Raw genomic sequence first — 17,810 nt, forward strand, 5'->3', positions numbered from 1 at the left:
GAACACTAAAGTTAAAATGCAAAATTTTGGTGTCTGTGGAAAAAAAAAATCCTTCAATCAATTCTGCTACTTCATAGCTCTAACAGCCTCAGTTTAATTCTAACACTCTGCAAGCTCCAGAGATACCTACCTTTCCTGTGGCCATGTGGGTTATTCCTGTATATTCCAGGTGCCCCCCCCCCCAAAGAAGCAGGCCAATTGGCTACCGTACATTGTGTGTGTGCACACGCATGTGTGAGAGAAAACAGGGCACAGGGAATTGAAAAGGGAAAATGGGAATCCTTAGCTAGTAATCATATTGCTATAGGTTGAAGAGACTCTTTTCTGTGAGATAAGTTAAGACAAGAGATCAAGAGATAATACTTCCAGTTGTACAAACTGGGATGGGAAATACCAACAAATGTTCACAATGCTGAATACAACAATGCTCTACAACTTTAGGAAATTTCTACAGAGTAAGCACTCTGTTTCATCACTGCCTGATATGGAGACACTATTGCACAGCATCAAGAGGCTGCAGAGGGTTGTAGACTCAGGCCAGCTCTTTCACAGACACAACCCTCCCCGTCATGGATGACATCTTCAAGATGCAATGGCTCAAGAATGCAGCATCCATCACGAAGGACTCTCACATGCAGGACATGTCTGGTGATTCTGTAGCCTGAAGATCCACACTCAACAATTCAGAAACTGCTCCTTCCCCTCTGCCACTAGATTTCTGAACAGTCCATGAACACTACCTCATTCAAAAGTGCATTTTTTGTATTTTACTGCTGCTAGCAAACAACAAATTTCGTGATAGTAAACCTCATTCTTATCTAGTTTGCAAAGTAACAAAGCAAAACATTATTACACCACAATTTCCACATCTCACTGGAGATAAAGATTAATAGAAAGATGATCTGCATCAAACAAAGTCACATAATTGCAAGGCATAAGGCCATCCCTCAGCAAGCTTATCCTGTTAAGTTCCAAATGTCTGTGATGGGTTGCTTGGTCTGGTGTCATATTAGGTAAGGAACCTACATTCTGAACAGTCTTTGCTTTACTAATGTTTTTAACCACAGAACCACAGAACTAAGCTTTGCTTCACAAGAAGAGTACACACAAAAGAACTACATGACACAGAAGATATCAGATCATGGTCACAACTGTCTGCTTCAGCAGTAACTGATTTGGGATAGTTTCTGAAAAGTGCGTAACATTCTCAGTGCTTTCGATCTCACCGCACACAAAGATCACTTAGCTTTTATCTATTAACGCACACTGCACACAGAATGGTTGTACCTTAGAAGGGTCTAGTTATTCAGTGTAACGTGCTGTAAGGTTTCACTGCTAATGTAATGGCTTTTTTGTAATGTTCACTACTGAAGTAACGGTTTTTCTGTAGCAGCAATGTTTGAGTTATCGAGATTTTGTTGCCCTGTCTTGTGAATCTGGAAGCAGTCGATTTTGCAGGCTTTTGCCAGAGAGAGGGAGAGAGAGAGATGAAGAAAGAAGACGGGAATGGAGAGATTTGGTAGACCGCCGGACGGGGTGGACTTGGAGCAGGGGTCCGAAGGGCAACAATGATCGGAGGAGGTCGATGGGGATCGATTGGCCTATGAGTGAGCTCCAATTTTGTGCGCAGACTGTTTAATAAGACTTAGGCCTTTTTAAAAATATTTTGTTTCTCTACGTACTAACTATATAGTTAAAGTAAGAGTTATAAAGTTTAATCGTTTAATCACATATTATGTACTGTTTGTTATTTTGTGGTACTGATTTGTAACAAGGGACACATCTCACAGCATCCACCCAAACCAGATTTCTTAAGTTTGGCCGGGCAAGAGTTTATCACTCCCTTTATTAAGCCGCTGGGCGAAGCAAGTATTACATCAGCAACATAGACATCAAGGCAGAGCAAGATAACAATACAGCAATAACTTGCATACTTGAAAATTGTAAATAATTTGAAATTAAGATAAATTATATAATCTACAAAAAAATCCCTGGAGAGGTTAAATATTATGAGTGCCAGTTGTTTCCTCCTCAAAAACTGGAGCGGAGCCCATGGGCATACTCAGCTCATTCTTGACTCGCAAGTCCAAAACATACGTGCCTGGGAGCAACAGAATGCTGATGGTTTTGCTCCAAACAACCGGGCTAATGAGTAAAGCTCCAGTCCAAAGGCAGGTCTAACACAATATGAAAGGGAGGCAAGTCCTACTTGATAAACTGACAACTATTGCTCCCAACTGGGACATGGAACTCTATCTGAAATAAACTTGATTACCTCTGTTTGAAGCTAATATAACTCGCATCCAGTAGAAAGGATCTGCAGAATCTGAGGACATGATGCCAAACAGAGGAATCTACAGAGGTTTAAAAACAATTATAAACAATAGTTTTAATGAAACATTATCTAAAGATAACAAGTACACTGAAAGCAAAAATTACTGATACGAGGTGGCATAATTTTAAGGTGACTGGAGGAATGTACAAAAGGTATGTCAGAGGTAGTTTCTTTTTTTAAAACAGAGAAATATAGGTAGATAAACCAGAGAGATATACCTGGTCATAGAGATAGACACGAGGGACATTTATGACGCTCTTAGACTGGCACATCGTCCAAGAGGACCACAACCTGGTTATAGAGTTTGCCTCAATGACACAGAGAGCTATGTTGGCTAGAGTCAGGAATGCTTTACCTCTTGGTAGGGTCACCCATGCCAAACAGGTCAAAGGGTACAGGCCAGACTAAGAGTGGTCCACCAGTCCTCCAGGTTCAGGGGTTCAACTCAGGGCTAACAACCCTGACCGGTCAAAAAATAATTTAGGACATTCATTGCTGCCTGAAACACCAGCTGAGTAACAGACATTTGACGATGATGAGATGGGCACGTGGACCAATGAAAATGTAAGAGGAGAGGGTTAGATTGATCTTGGAGTCCGTAAGAAGGTCGGCCAAAGAGCCTGTGCTCTACACAAGGGGTAAAAGTTCAGAAACAAAAAAAGAAATCACCGAGTAAAGGTTGCTTCAGTTAGCAGAAGTCAACATTCCCACATGTATCTACGCATGGCTTGTCATTCAAACAGACTCTTGTAATTTATCCCCCAAATGTTTGCAAGCAGTACTTTGCAATGTGAACTGAAACAGAAGTTTCACTGAGCTCACAGGCAGTGCCTAGGCTGATGCTGAGTTGTTCATCTGGTTGTAAACTTAAGACAGTTCAACCATGGGGACCAGCCTCCCAGTATCCAGGACATCTTCAAGGAGTGATGCCTTGAAGGACCCCCATCAGCCAGGACAAGCCCTCTTCTCATTGCTACCACCAGGGAGGAGGTACAGGAGCCTGAAGGCACACACTCAGTGATTCAGGAACAGCTTCTTCCCCTCTGCCATCAGATTTCTGAATTGACATTGAACCCGGGAACACTACCTCACTATTTTTCTCTTTGTGCACTACTTATTTAACTTTTTAAAATACATTTATACTGCAATTTAGTTTTGATTACGTATTGCAAGTACTGCTGCTGCATAACGACACATGCCAGTGATATTAAAGCCGATTCAGATTCTGTTTACGTTTTTTTCTACTTTAACCTTATGGTTTGGCCACAACTGAACAGCTGCTCCAAAGGGCATTTAACCGAAGGTCTGAGTCACATACAGGATAACCTGGCAATGCTGGCAGATTCCTTTCCCCAAAGAGAGATAATGAGGCAGACAGATTTTCAACTTGCCATGGATGGTCCCACCCCGACTGCGAAAGGTGGTGGTCTGGGCATGGGGCCAGCAACCCCATCACATAAAAACCTAGAACTACAGACCTCAACCCTAGGAGAGGAAGGATCTTTGCTTAGAATACATATGAAGTCATCTGGTGAAAGCAGAAGCTCCAGGGCTGATCAACCTTCGGTCCTGGACAGAGAACTCTGACTAGCTTCTATTGGTAATGGGCTTAATAAGACAGATTCTCACAGTAATTTGGTGTTCTGATTATCTTTAGGACAAGATCTCTTTTCTAAGAGAACAATTTAACATTCACAGCTGCCATGCTGGAGTTTGACATTATTGGGTGGTTAAACAAAGTTCTGGGTCTTGATTAGCCAGGGCACCAGAAGATATGGGGTGAAGACAGGGGAGTGGGGATGACTGGAAGAATTGGATCAGCCCATAATTGAATGGCGGAGCAGACTCAATAGGCCGAATGGCCTACTTCTGCTCCTATACCTTACGGTCGTCAGTCCTGAAACAACCACAATACCAGCACAGAACCCCTTTTACTAGAAATACATCTGAAGCAAGTAACTCAAATATGTTACTAAAGTTTGATTTTGTTTATTAGCCCAGATGCTTGACTACATGAAACAAGTAAAATATAGCTGTAAAGGTACTGACCTGGCAACAGACCAAGAAGATGAAGAGTGTAATGGCGGTCCATAATACTTTTTCTCTGAACTGAATCTGAAACAAAAACAATTAGAACATTGAAACGCAAACAACATTGAAACATTTGTTCAATGCAAATGGAGAGCATTCGAACCGGCCGAGTCACCTTATGGTATGGGGGGTGGGGTTACTGCACAGGATCGAAATAAGCTGCAGGGAGTGGTAAGCTTAGTCAGCTCCATCATGGGCACTGCCTCCGAGTATTCAGGGCATCTCCAAGGAGCGATGCCTCAAAGATGCTGCATCCATCAGCTTGTTGCTACCATCAGGAAGGAGGTATAGAAACCTGTTCCAATTCAGTAACAGCTTCTTCCTCTTTGCCATCCAAATTCTGAATGGACATTGAACCCATAAACATTACCTTAACTACTTTTTTAATTTCTATTTTTTGCACTATTTAACTATTTAATATGTTTAATATGCAAGTATTGTACAGTTGCTATAAAAACAGTACAGCAAATTTCCTGACATATGTCAGTGATATTAAACCCGATTCTGATTGCAATGACAGGATATTATAAACAGGAAGAGCTCCCTCCACATCAGAGAAACTTGTGGGTGCTTTGTATCTTGTGTATTCGCCCCTTATGTAGTAAACGTTTGAATATGAATACCCGTCTTTGTATGAGGTGTTTTCTATTTTTCTTTCCCAAATGGCCTGGCGCTGATACCTGCATTCTAGAAACTGCTGCCAGCAAGATGTTTCTCTCCACCCATCCCATCAATAGTTTCTCAAAAAGCTCATACTTTAATTAAATCACTCTTCAACATCCTATATGCACAGGAGTCTCAGTTATGCATCCATATCGACAGGAAGGAGGGCTACAAAAACTTAAACAAAGATTTGAATGTTATTGCTAAGTCAAATCTAGAATATATTTCATGCCAGATGCGGCCAATTTTTTGCTGGCAGGATTAGAGAAGGAAAATGCTTACGATGAATTAGTGAGTCATCTAGAAAGTCATCAGAGAGAAGTAAAGAACCTCGTCACACTACCTAATATCCAATGCCAAAATTTGTATAAACGAGAAAGCCTGCAGATGCTAGAAATACAAAGCAACACACCTATGATCTTTCAGCTATCCTCCTTCCCCTCCCAATTTTTTTTATTCTGGCGTGTTCCTTTTCCTTCTCAGTCCCGAAGAACAGTCTTGGCCCAAAATATTGAACAACTATAAATTTCCACAGATGCTGCCTGACCTGCTGAGTTCCTCCAGCATTCTGTGCAAAACTTATAAAAGTTCAATGACATCATTTGTAATACAATACTAAAGTACCAGTACTCTCTACTCCCAAACCCCACCACAAAATTTCCGTTCTTAATCTTTAAAATCATACAACAGATCACACATATAACTCTACATTGTTATAAACCAATATTCCACTTCCCCTTAAAGTAGGTCAGCACATTTCTCAAATCAAACCCATTTTGAATAAAGCACATTTATAAAGAGCGCTGGAAACATGGATCAACAGTATACTTGGACAAAGTCAACAGCGTTCATCTCATCTATCAGGAGGCCTCCTCAGGATGCTGGTAGCTACAAGCCCTTGTACCTAGATTTGCTGTAACTGTTCAAGCACGAAAGCAAGTGTATGCAAGGTATGGTATCTAGCTGGTAATAATTTCCTTGTTCCTCAACCTAGCAAGAGCATATCTGAAATATCTCTTGTAGGCTGGTTTATCATGTCTATACAAATATAATTTCCATTTCTTTGAAGTGTCCACAACACTAACTTAAGAATATTTCATCACCCGTGACTAAGCCTTAATCTCCAAGTGATAATAATTTAGCAATTAAGCATATCCCCAAAACACTCCGATAGCAAGAAACCTAAAAATAACACCCAGGCATGAGAGAGAAATCCACTTCTGCTGCATCTTAATGTGTCACTGCAGAGAGCAAAGAACACATATCCAGTAATAAAATCTAGACTGAATCTTCCATTGTGTAATGAGAGTTATTTTAACAGAGTAGATATGCATTTGTAAACCAGATACATTACATAATGAACATGTACATTATATGGAACTCTGTATGTCCTCCCCGCAGAATGCGTGTGTTTTATCTGGGTGCTCTGGTTTCCTCCCATAGTCCAAAGATGTACCGGGTAGGTTACTTGTTCATTGTAAATTGTCCTGTGAATAGGTTAGGGTTAAATTGGGGTTACAGGGTGGGGGGGTGTTGCCTGGCAGTACAGCTCTAGGTGTCTATTATGCACAGTATCTCTAACTAAATAAATACACTAAACAGGTAGATGCTGAGATTTTGCCAATGGAAGGGGTGGTTTGATTAAACAAAAATGTCCAGTGTCCAGTATTACTATTATTGTTCAATATTATGAAAAAGCATTAGCAGTCCTGAGGTGCATAAAGGTACAGATAGCACAGTAATGCAGTGGTTAGCACGATGCCTTACCGGCAGAACCACCAAGAGGATCGATCAGGACAAGGCAGTAGATGTTGTCACAGACTTTAGCAAGACTTTCAACAAGGTCCAGCATTGTAGACTGGTCTGTGGGGGACAGTTCACATGGAATCCAGGGCAATTCAGCCAACTGGATACAGAACCAGCTTGTTGGAAGGAGTTGAGTTTGGGGGTGGGGAGTTTTCAGTCTTTTTCAATGCAAACAATGCACTTCCTTGTATGCATCCACGTACATGAGATAAATTAATCTGAATCTGGAGGCTGTGACCAGTTTGTCATAAATACTGACAGTTTGGATGACTAATGTAGGTGGTACAATTAGCAGGTTTGCAGATTATACCAAAAATAGTGAACAGTGAAGATTGCCTAAGATTAGAGCGAAGTCTACAACAAAAGGGCGCACACTTAACATGGGAGGGGAGGGATTTAAGGGGGAATCTAAACAATATTTGCCACAGAGTGGTGGGCACATGGATCAAGCTACCAGGGACATGGTGGAGGTGGGTATAATGGTAACACTGACATTTGGACAGGAAAAGTCTAATGTAAACTGCTAATTTATTCAACCTTTCCCTATTACGCAGGTCTTCAAGTCCCAGCAACAAAAAGTTATCAAAGAACAGGTTTTCCAGCATCATCCTCAGAAGCATTTTGTGCAAGAGAAATAACAGACTTTTAAACTATTTATTGTGATGAGTTACACCCTACCACTCAATGGGTTTAAGAGACCAATGTTTTAAGAATGAGACTGCAAGCATCTTTGAGAAAGCATTCAAAGAAGAGAGTCAACAGTTCAGGACATTGAAGATATGCAGTCTCAGTAATACTGTTACCTTGGTTTAATTCTTCAGTCAATCTCATGTGTTGCATTATTTAATTAGATCTTGTTAATTTTAATCAGTCAAATGACCTGCTCTACTTTTCTTTTTAGGACATTAATTGATGCTAGATTTCTGGTGGTATTTCACTGGATTATGAACTTGGGATCTCAAGGCAGTATACAAATACACAGTGTTACCACTATACAGTAGAATAAAAAAATCAGCAGATGGAAGGAATGGTTGATGAATTTACCTTTCTTTCTGGTTTCTGGATTTCTGGTAACACAGCACAGAACGGCTTGATAACTTCAAGGAATTTTACTGGGGGGAAAAGACAGCAACATTAGCATCTCAAATGTGGAAAAACAGAAACAGGACTCAATACCCCCACCCCTGCCCCAAATGGCTGGGCTGGATAGAGAACCTTACTGGTGATCAACAAGTAACCCCATTTCATTTCACAAAACCTATGCTTCATCTATGTTTAATGGTTAATGCTTCCAAAATGAAGCTTGAGTGCTGATCTTGCAAAGGTCAACTAGAACAAGGACCAGATCTTCATGGGGACTCATTAATATATCCACTTTTAGAAATGCTATTGATTGCCTAAGGAGCTGGAGACAACAAAGCCATAAAAAAAAAATCAAAAGACATATACAGGATATCTAAATCAGCAAGTGCACCATCCTGAAGGGCCTTTGACTCAAAATGTTAACTTGTTTTTTCTTCCTATGGTGCTTGACTTGCTGGATTGTTCCAGTAAGTCCCCCCCCCCCCCCCCCACAGCATTAAAGACCATTCTACAAATCAAAAGCAAATTTACACCATACAGTATTCATGTTCTATTTACAGACTTTGACTTCATACCAGTAAAACTGCCCATTCCAATATAGCATGGAATAGGACATCCGTTGCAGTTTTATACTATTACCTGACCTCAAGTAAAAAGCCAGATAAAGCACACAGAACATTCATATAACCCCAGCCAGCTCCACCATGGGCAATAGCCTCTCCACCATTGAGGACATCTTCAAAAGGTGATACCTCAAAAAGGCAGCATCTGTCTTTAAGGACCCCACCAACCAGGACACGCGCTCTTCTCATTACTAACAGTGAGGAGATACAGGAGCCTGAAGAGAGACACTCAACATACTCACTAAATGTTAATCTTTAATATATAATCTTTATAATTTAGTGGGCACGTGGCCAAGTGGTTAAGGCATTGGACTAGCGACCTGAAGGTCGTGAGTTCCAGCCCCAGCCGGGGGAACGTGCTGTGTCCTTGAGCAAGGCACTTAACCACACATTGCTCTGCGACGACACTGGTGCCAAGCTGTATGGGTCCTAATGCCCTTCCCTTGGACAACATCGGTGGCGTGGAGAGGGGAGACTTGCAGCATGGGCAACTGCCGGTCTTCCATACAACCTTGCCCAGGCCTGCGCCCTGGAGAGTGAAGACTTTCCAGGTGCAGATCCATGGTCTCGCAAGACTAACGGATGCCTTTTTATAATTTACAATATTCATGTTTTCCACTGTACCGCTGCCACAAAATAACAAATTTCACACCACCTGTCAGTGATAACAAAATTGATTCTTATTCAAATTGAGTACACAAATATTCATTTCCTAGAAATTCCTGATATTTGAGTGCATCTTAAGTCAAGTAAGACGTTTTGGTAATATTATTCAGCTGTAAGAAAAGGCTCGGAACCCTGGCCTGATCTGGCTACTCTAATGGCCAAAGCTGAAGCCAAACACAGCCAGCAGCAAAGAGAGAGAACGGAACAATGAGTAACTTGAGGGGTCAAATGACTTTATCCACTCAGGAGATCCAACATAAATAGCCCAGAACTAAATTTGTAATAAACAGATGAAGACTGGCAAACACGTATATATGGAAAAGACCAGAATCAGATTTATTATCACCGGCATGTGATGTGAAATTTGTTAACTTAGTTATAACAAACTGAAGATAAAAATACTGAGAACAGAGGTCACAAAGAGTCCTTGAAAGTGAGTCTGTAGATCATAGATCAGTTTAGAGTAACATTGAATGAAGATATCCATATCGGTCCAGGAGTCTGATGTCTGTAGGGTAATAACTGTTCCTGGTTCAATGCTATACATTTACACTGGACCCTTCTCTGCCCCTTATAACACACTCGTATAGATCAACATCTGGTATGGAGGGGCCACTGCACAAGATCAAGATAAGCTGCAGAAAGCTGTGAACTCAGCTAGTTCCATCATGGGCTCTAGATGCCCCAGCATTCAGGACAACTTCAAGGAGAGAAGCCTCAAAAAGGCAGCATCCATTATTGAGGACCCCCATTACCCGGGACATGCCCTCTTCTCATTGCTACCATCAGGGAGGTACAGGAGCCTAAAGGCACACAGTTGGCCATTCAGGAACAGCTTCTTCCCCTCCAACATCAGATTTCTAAATGGACATTGAGCTTATTTTTCTTTTTGTTATATTTAAAAAGTTAAACAAAATAGATACTTACTGTAATTTTGTTTTTATTATGCATTGCAATGTACTGCTGCTGCATAACAACAAATTTCACATTTGCCAGTGATATGAAACCTGATTCTGATACTAAAAGTTTTCAGTCCTGCATCCATGTCATAAAACAATTGCTTTATTAACATGGAAGGAAGAAACTTCAGTTTTTTTTTTTTACTGAGTCTGAGTTATTTTTACTTTTCCATGTAGTGATTAATATTTAAAGTTTAGCAAAATCCAGGAGCCTCAAAACTGTTAAAGTATTTACAGCACAGAAATCAACCATTTGCCGGTGTAAAAGTATCAAATGAGTCACCCAACTAGTATTAGTAAATAAGCCTGTGCACTTCAGAAAAGCAGAGACTTGGGTACAATTTAATTTTTAGGATTAAAGTTTGTATTTCAGTAGACCAATTAATTCAATTAAATGCCTTGCAGACTGTATGAAGCCATGCTTATACCATTTTAATAGAAAACTATAGGGCATTGATTCTTTAAAACCAAATTTGCTGTGTAATAAAAAGTGAGCCAATGGAGCCTACATCCTAAGAGAGGTGCCCATTATGGAAATCAGTGCCACTGTGATTTTCCAGACACCGAAGGCCCAAGGATTTTGGAAAGGATTTGTTTGTAGCACGAAAAGCAGTGCTGCACAAGGCATCAAAGACTGCCTCTTGGCTTTGCAGGTGAGTTTGAATTCAGATAGATTCAATGGGAAATCTGGCAACACTCAAGTTGTCCTCATAAGAATCTAGATAACAGAACAAGAAATCAAAAAACCTCCTCTTCAGGTTGGGGCAAGTACGCCACTGAAGTTTGGATTAAAGCATGCAGGTAAAACGTGAGGTATCAATCATTACTTTGTGTCCAGTAGCAAATCCTTTCAAAATTGCTGCTGTACCAAGACATTTGGATTTTTACGCTCCTGCGTCTACAGAACCTTTTGTGTTTGCAGTTTTACATGGCAGGAGATGTGCATTAAATCTTGTTGATACAACCTTTAATAGTGTTCAGCTACGTATGCCTCAGGACTTCATGTCACAGGTTAGATTCAGGAATAGAACAGGGACATTAAATGGCAATGCATGTCATAAAACAGTTGCATATGATAATAATTATATTGTGGGGTGCATCATGTTCTAATTTCATGTGTTGAGAGGAAGGCAAAGAAGAAGAAATTATCTGGACACTGAAAGAACTAACAGATCTAAGTGTGCGAGATATCATTGACACTGCGTGGGATCAATCAATGTGGAAAGCCACGATCGCCCAAGCATGTAACGCGCAAGGCACATGAAGAAGATTTATTTTTATTTTGTGTCTTCTATATTATGCATTGCATTGCTGCTGCTAAGTTAACAAATTTCACAACACATGCCAGTGATAATAAACCTGATTTTGAAGTTAACTTTGTTGGTAATTAAAGATTGTATGTCTTAGGGCATATAAAAGTTCATCGCTCTCTGCATGGGAAAGAGATAAGGGCTGCCAGGAGATCACACTAGACAAGAGCTATAATTGTGTTTTCTTGTAGACATCTTTTTGAAATATTGGCAATTTCCCCCCTAGTTTCTGTCACCTGGAGGAGGGTGTATGGTGTTGAAAGACCCGAAACACACGGTGATTCCAGACACATCACTGAAGATGTGTCCAGAGGCATCAGTAGATGTATGTTTGATTTTGATGCACCTAATAAATAATCTTGTAATAAAGTGCTAAGCAACTCCAGTCATTTTCCTTTGGTAAAATTAAAGGTCATAACCCACGTTTTTAAACACAGGTCCCATAAATACAGATATTGTTACCAAGGGCACAAAAACGTGACCATGTGCACACCAGTACAGTTGGAATCTAGACTACCAATGCGTCATGGTTGCAACCAATCTTTTTAAAAAATTAATAATCCAAATTATTTAAACTTGCCTGGCGAACATCATTGTGCTTCAGATGTACAAATGTTTATCTAATACACTACTACAGGTATGCAGAGAAAAAAAGCAGGTTGATTTTACAGTTGAAATGGCTGCCTTCATCATTACATTGAAAATGTAACTACTTTAGAATTTTCACACGTGCAGTTTAACACAAATCTCAGCTGCTGCCAACTTTTTAGCACTTCTCTGCAGGAAGGAAGATTTCTGTGAAGTGCAAACACCCAAGGAAAGTCATTGAATTTATTTGGTATTTATAAATTATCCTTGATGTTACACTCCCCCCAAAAAATTATGTATGGTTACATAAGGTACAGGCTTTCAATGACAACTTCTCTAAATAAAAACATTGAACTTGGATGAAATGTTCTCCTTCTGAATTTGTGTCTGCAAGGCATCCCAGTTGCTAGATACCAGACATCTGATTTAAAAACATTGCAAAGGGAAAAATGGCACTTTTCTTCAAATTTAGAAGCACCAGCAGTTCCATTAGCTCAGCTGGTCTGCTCACTTTCCCTGTCTACACATGCTAATTGATGTGCACTTTGTTTTAATTACTCATTTAGCTCTCACCATGTAATTGAAGCAATTATTCCCTCTTTCTCATGTAATGGCTCATGCCTCTGTACTGAAACTCAACATTCATACATATCATAAATTATTAAACATATTTGAAGTATTAGAACTACCTCTGGTCAACATCAATCATTTTGTTTGTTTATTGAGAGAGTGTGGATTAGGCTCTTCTGGCCCTTCAAGCCATGCCACTCAGCAATCCGATTTAATCCTAGCCTCATCACCGGTCAATTTGCAACGATCAATTAACCTACAGTACGTCTTCCGACCATAGGAGGAAACCCATGTGGTCACCGGGAGTACGTAAAAACTCCTTACAGGCAGAAGTAAGAATTGAACCCAGATCACTAGTACTAACCACTACGCTACTGTGCCGTCCCAAAAAGGTTGACAGTTTAAAAATTATATGATCCAGTTTCAGCCTACAATTTAATGTAACACTTTCAGTGGTGCAGACGTTTGAATGGGATGTACTGTATAGCTCTCAGGATTAAGTACTGTATCTTACAGTCAGTCATACAGCTCAGAAATAAGCACTTTGGCCCATCTGGTCCACGCTAACCAGAATGCTACAAAGCTCATCCCATTTGGTAGTTGTTTGGCCCATAGTCAAGCTAAAACTTTACAACCCATGTACCCTGACCAGTTGTCTAACCCTCCATGGAAGACTACCACGTGGAACCTCATCAATGGTTGGACTGAAATCCATATAAACCACAGCTACCGCCCTGCTATCATCAACTTTCTTGATCCTATCATCAAAAAACTCATCAAGCTTGTAAGACAACTCCCATGCACAAACTCCATGCGAAAGTCAAAGTACATTTATCGCAGTATGTGCATAAGACAGAATAAGATCATAAGAAACAGAATTGGGCCATTTGGTCCATCAAATCTGCTCTGCCATTTCATCATGGCTGATCCATTTCTCTCTCAGGCCCAATCTCCTGCCTTTTCCCCACATCTCTTCATACCCTGACTAATCAAGAATCTATCAAACTCTGCCTTAAATATACCCAATGACTTGGGCCTACACAGCCAACAGTGGCAATGAATTCCACAGATTCACCACTCTCTCTGGCTAAAGAAATTCATCATCTCCTTTCTAAAAGGACGCTCCTCTATTCTGAGGCTGTGTCCTCTGGTCTTAAGACTCCCCCACCATAGGAAACATCCTCCCCACATCCACTCTATTGAGGCCTTTCAACATTTGATAAGTTTCAATGAGGTCACCCCTCATTCTTCTGAATTCCAGTCAGTACAGGCCCAGAGCCATCAAACAAGAGCTCCATATAACAAGACTTTCAATCCCAGATGTTAGACACAATGTTGAGATTTGTCTCCTTATGAGAAACCACAAAAAACATGCCCCAATCTTATGGTATAATTTTTTAAAAAGCAGAAATTTTTATTCGTACTCTGGCCAAAATTTATCCATAACAATTTGGGCATTATTTCAGTATTCAAGGGAAATTTATTGATGCAGTTTCCAATGACTGTAGCTAAAAGGTTCACTGCCAATTATTTGTTTCAATATCCTGAAGCAACAAAGTACATTATAAAAAATGCTATCTTTACTTTTTAATGCAGTTAAAACTACCAGGCATGAGCTGCACCATAATTAAACAAAGATGTTATATAAACAAGACCTATCAGGTCTCATCGCAACTGAACACCTCATCTGGAATTTGTAATCGATCGGGTATCGTTATCCAACTTAAATTACGCGATTAAATACAAAATGTGGAAAAGTAGCTTTAGATATCACAAGCAATTTGAATTTTAAGATTGTGTTTTCAGGTCACATACAAATGCAATTTGCCCAGGTCCCTCCATAGATGCTGCCTGATGGCTGAGTTTCTCCAGCAACTACAGTCTCTTTTGTAGTCAGCAAATCAAAACCATTGACTCCACGGCGACAACCTCCAGTGAGATGTCCAGCGGAATCCCAGAGTAAAAGGATTCGAAGAGCCAGCCCGGGAGAAATGGGGGAATTCAGACATCTTTTGCTGCTCCTTAAGGACCCGTCAGCACTAAAAGAACTGGCCTACGTGGCGTTTAAACCCCACACCTCCCCTTCACCCCTCAACGTTTACCACTCGGCGGACCCGACAAGCAAGGACAGGCTGGGAAGGATGACATTCTCCGACACCTAGGGCGCGGCTCCAACAACTGAATCCGGATTCATGGGACTGGAAATACTTGGCACCCCACCACCTTCCCCCCATTTCGAGTCCGGGATGAGCTCCGCATCACCAAGTGCCTGTTAGGGAACAGAATTGGGCCTTTTAGCTCAAGCCCGACCCGGAAAGAGCACCGGGAGGAAATGAAAGGAGACCCGGGCCGCAAATTACGCGAGGCCGAGGCTTGGCCGGAGCGGAATGGATTCTTCCCTTCCGGGGATACTTACTGCCCATGGTTGCCCAGTTGTCGTTGCCCGCCGGAGTTCACGTGGCGAACCGTGCTGCTGGAGAGGGGGGAAAGGGAGAGAAGCAAGATCTCAGTCTCGGTCCGGAGCTCCGCCGCCGGCCGCTCCGCTCAGGAAGAAAGTCGCCTTACGGGGTCTGAACGACACGTCAGCGCCGAGACACGTCCGTGGCCCCAAGCAGCCAATCACAGCACACGCTCCCGTGACACGTGATCAAGTGGGGCGGAAAGCCCCGAATCCCCGGTGGAGGCCACGTGACCCAACTGACGGAAAGACCCGAACGAGAGCCGGCCGGTTCGGCTTCGATCCTAGTGAGGCGTCAAAAAGTCAGAATTGAAATCAAATTTATTATCACTGACATACGACACGGGAGGCATGAGAGACAAGTTGGCCAGAATTAATTGGAAAAGAACACTAATAGGGATGACGGTAGAGCAGTAATGGCTGGAATCTCTGGAAGCAATTTGGAAGGCACAGGATATCTACATCCCAAAGAGGAAGTATTCTAAAGGGAAGATGACACAACCGTGGCTGACAAGAGGTCAAAACCAACATAAAAGCCAAAGAGAGGGCAGATAATAGAGCAAAAATTGGTGGGAAATTAGAGGATTGAGAAGCTTCTAAAAACCAACAGAAAACCAAAGTCATTAAGAAGGTAAAGATGGAATTCTAAAGTAAGTTAAAGAATAATATTAAAGACAATACCAAAAGTTTCTTCAGATACATAAAGTGTAAAAGAGAGGGGAGAGTGGATATCGGACAACTGGTAAATGATGCTGGTGAGGTAGCAATTCTTTTTACCTTATATGTCAATGATTTAGACGAAGGAATTAATGGCTTTGTTGCAAAGTTTGCAGAGGATACGAAGATAGGAGGAGGGGCAGGTAGTTTTGAGGAAGTAAAGAAGCTACAGATGGACTTAGATGGGTTAGGAGAATGGGCAAAGAAGTGGCAGATGGAATGCAATTTGAGAAATGTATGGTCATGCACTTCACTAGAAGAAATGGAAGGGTTGACTTTACTAAATGGAGAGAAATTACAAAAGAATCTGAGGTACAAAGGAAATTGGGAGTCCTTGTGCAGGATTCCTAGAAGGTTAATTTACAGGTTGAATCTGTGGTGAGGAAGGCAGATGTGAATATTAGCATTCATTTCAACAGGACTAGAATATAAAAGCAAAGATGTAGTGTTGAGATTTTATAAAGCACTGATTAGGCCTCACTTGGAGTATTGTGAGCAGGTTTGGGCCACTTACCTAGGAAAGGATGTGCTGAAACTGGAGAGGGTTCTAAGCAGATTCACGAAAGTGATTCCAGAATTGAATGGCTTGTCATTGAAGAGCATTTGATGGCTCTGGGCCTGTGTTCACCAGAATCAGAAGAATGAGGGCTGACCTCATTGAATCCTATCAAATGTTGAAAGGCCTTGATACAGTGGATGTGGAGAGGATGTTTCCTATGATGGGAGAGTCCAAGACCAGAGGACACAGCCTCAGAACAGAAGGGCATCCTTTTAGAATGGAGATGAGAAGGAATTTCTTTAGCCAGAGGGTGGAATTCTTTGCCACAGGCAGCTGTGGAGGACATCTTTAATGTATATTTAAGGCAGCGGTTGATAGATTCTTGATTGGTCAGGGCATGAAAGGATATGGGGAGAAGGCAGGAGACTAGATGGGCCAAATGGTCTAACTCTGCTCCTATATTTTATGGTCATGATGGAATGGCCGAGCAGACCTGATGGGTCATATGGCCTAATTCTTCTCCTGAGTCTTAAGGTCTTATAGAAATTGGAAAAAGTCTTTGGTGATGTACCAAATTTCCTCAAGCTTCTAATGAAGTAGAGCTGCTGGTGTGTGTTCTCAGTGATTGCATCAATGTGTTGGCCTACGTAGGGCAACATCGTAGCCATGTGATTGATACATATATATAAAACAGCATTCCGAATGCTTTTTCTATATTATAAACAGAATGCTGTTTATAAACTTCGATCCACGCTGCTAGCAGATCAGAATCAGGTTTATTATCACTGGCATGTGTCGTGAAATTTGTTAACTTAGCAGCAGCAGTTCAATGCAATATAATAATATCATCATCATCATCATCAGGTGCCGTGCCCAGTTTGAGCTTTGACTGCCATGGCCCACACACTCCTGTTTCGGGTCAGGTGGATCAATTCATTGGTATTCGTTTCCAATTCTCTGGCCGCTGTCTCCGTCATCATTTGCCTTTGTCTTCCTCTTGCTTTTTTCCCTTCAATTTTTCCCATAATTACCATGCATCCTAACTCCTCTTTCCTAATCACATGTCCAATGAAGTTACGTTCCCTTTTCTTGATCTCATACATTATTTCTCTTTTTGTGTTTGCTCTGTTCATGACATCCTCATTAGATATTCATTTTGTCCGTGATATTCTTTGCATCCTCCTCAAAAACCACATCTCTGCTGCTTCAATTCGTTACCTCATGTTACTAGATATTGTCCAACATTCTGAGCCATATAACATAACTGGATAAACGTAACATTTCAGTACTCTGAGGCGGGTTGTCATGCCTAGTTTAGTATTGGTCAGTATACTCTTCATTCTCGTAAAGGTGTCTTTTGCCATCCCTATTCTTCTTTTAATGTCCATGTCGCACCTGCCATCAGCAAAAGTTCTGTACTTGTCTTATGTCTTCCCCTTTAC

General features: G+C 41.2%; 1 protein-coding gene across 1 annotated transcript in view; it reads right to left on the reverse strand.

The window, feature by feature from the left end:
• Positions 1 to 15,290, reverse strand: part of LOC140210955 (protein transport protein Sec61 subunit alpha-like 1) — a 29,918-nt gene extending 14,628 nt beyond the window's left edge. Inside the window, exons 1-4 of the mRNA XM_072280246.1 lie at positions 15,111 to 15,290; positions 7,940 to 8,007; positions 4,385 to 4,450; positions 2,276 to 2,354 (exon numbers count right to left, since the gene is read on the reverse strand). Of these exons, the coding sequence (XP_072136347.1) occupies positions 2,276 to 2,354; positions 4,385 to 4,450; positions 7,940 to 8,007; positions 15,111 to 15,117 (220 nt within the window). The 5' untranslated portion in view covers positions 15,118 to 15,290. The remainder of the gene's footprint in view (positions 1 to 2,275; positions 2,355 to 4,384; positions 4,451 to 7,939; positions 8,008 to 15,110) is intronic.
• Positions 15,291 to 17,810: the final 2,520 nt, after the last annotated feature.

The sequence above is a fragment of the Mobula birostris genome, chromosome 16 (assembly GCF_030028105.1).
Source record: "Mobula birostris isolate sMobBir1 chromosome 16, sMobBir1.hap1, whole genome shotgun sequence".
NCBI classification, from domain to species: domain Eukaryota; kingdom Metazoa; phylum Chordata; class Chondrichthyes; order Myliobatiformes; family Myliobatidae; genus Mobula; species Mobula birostris.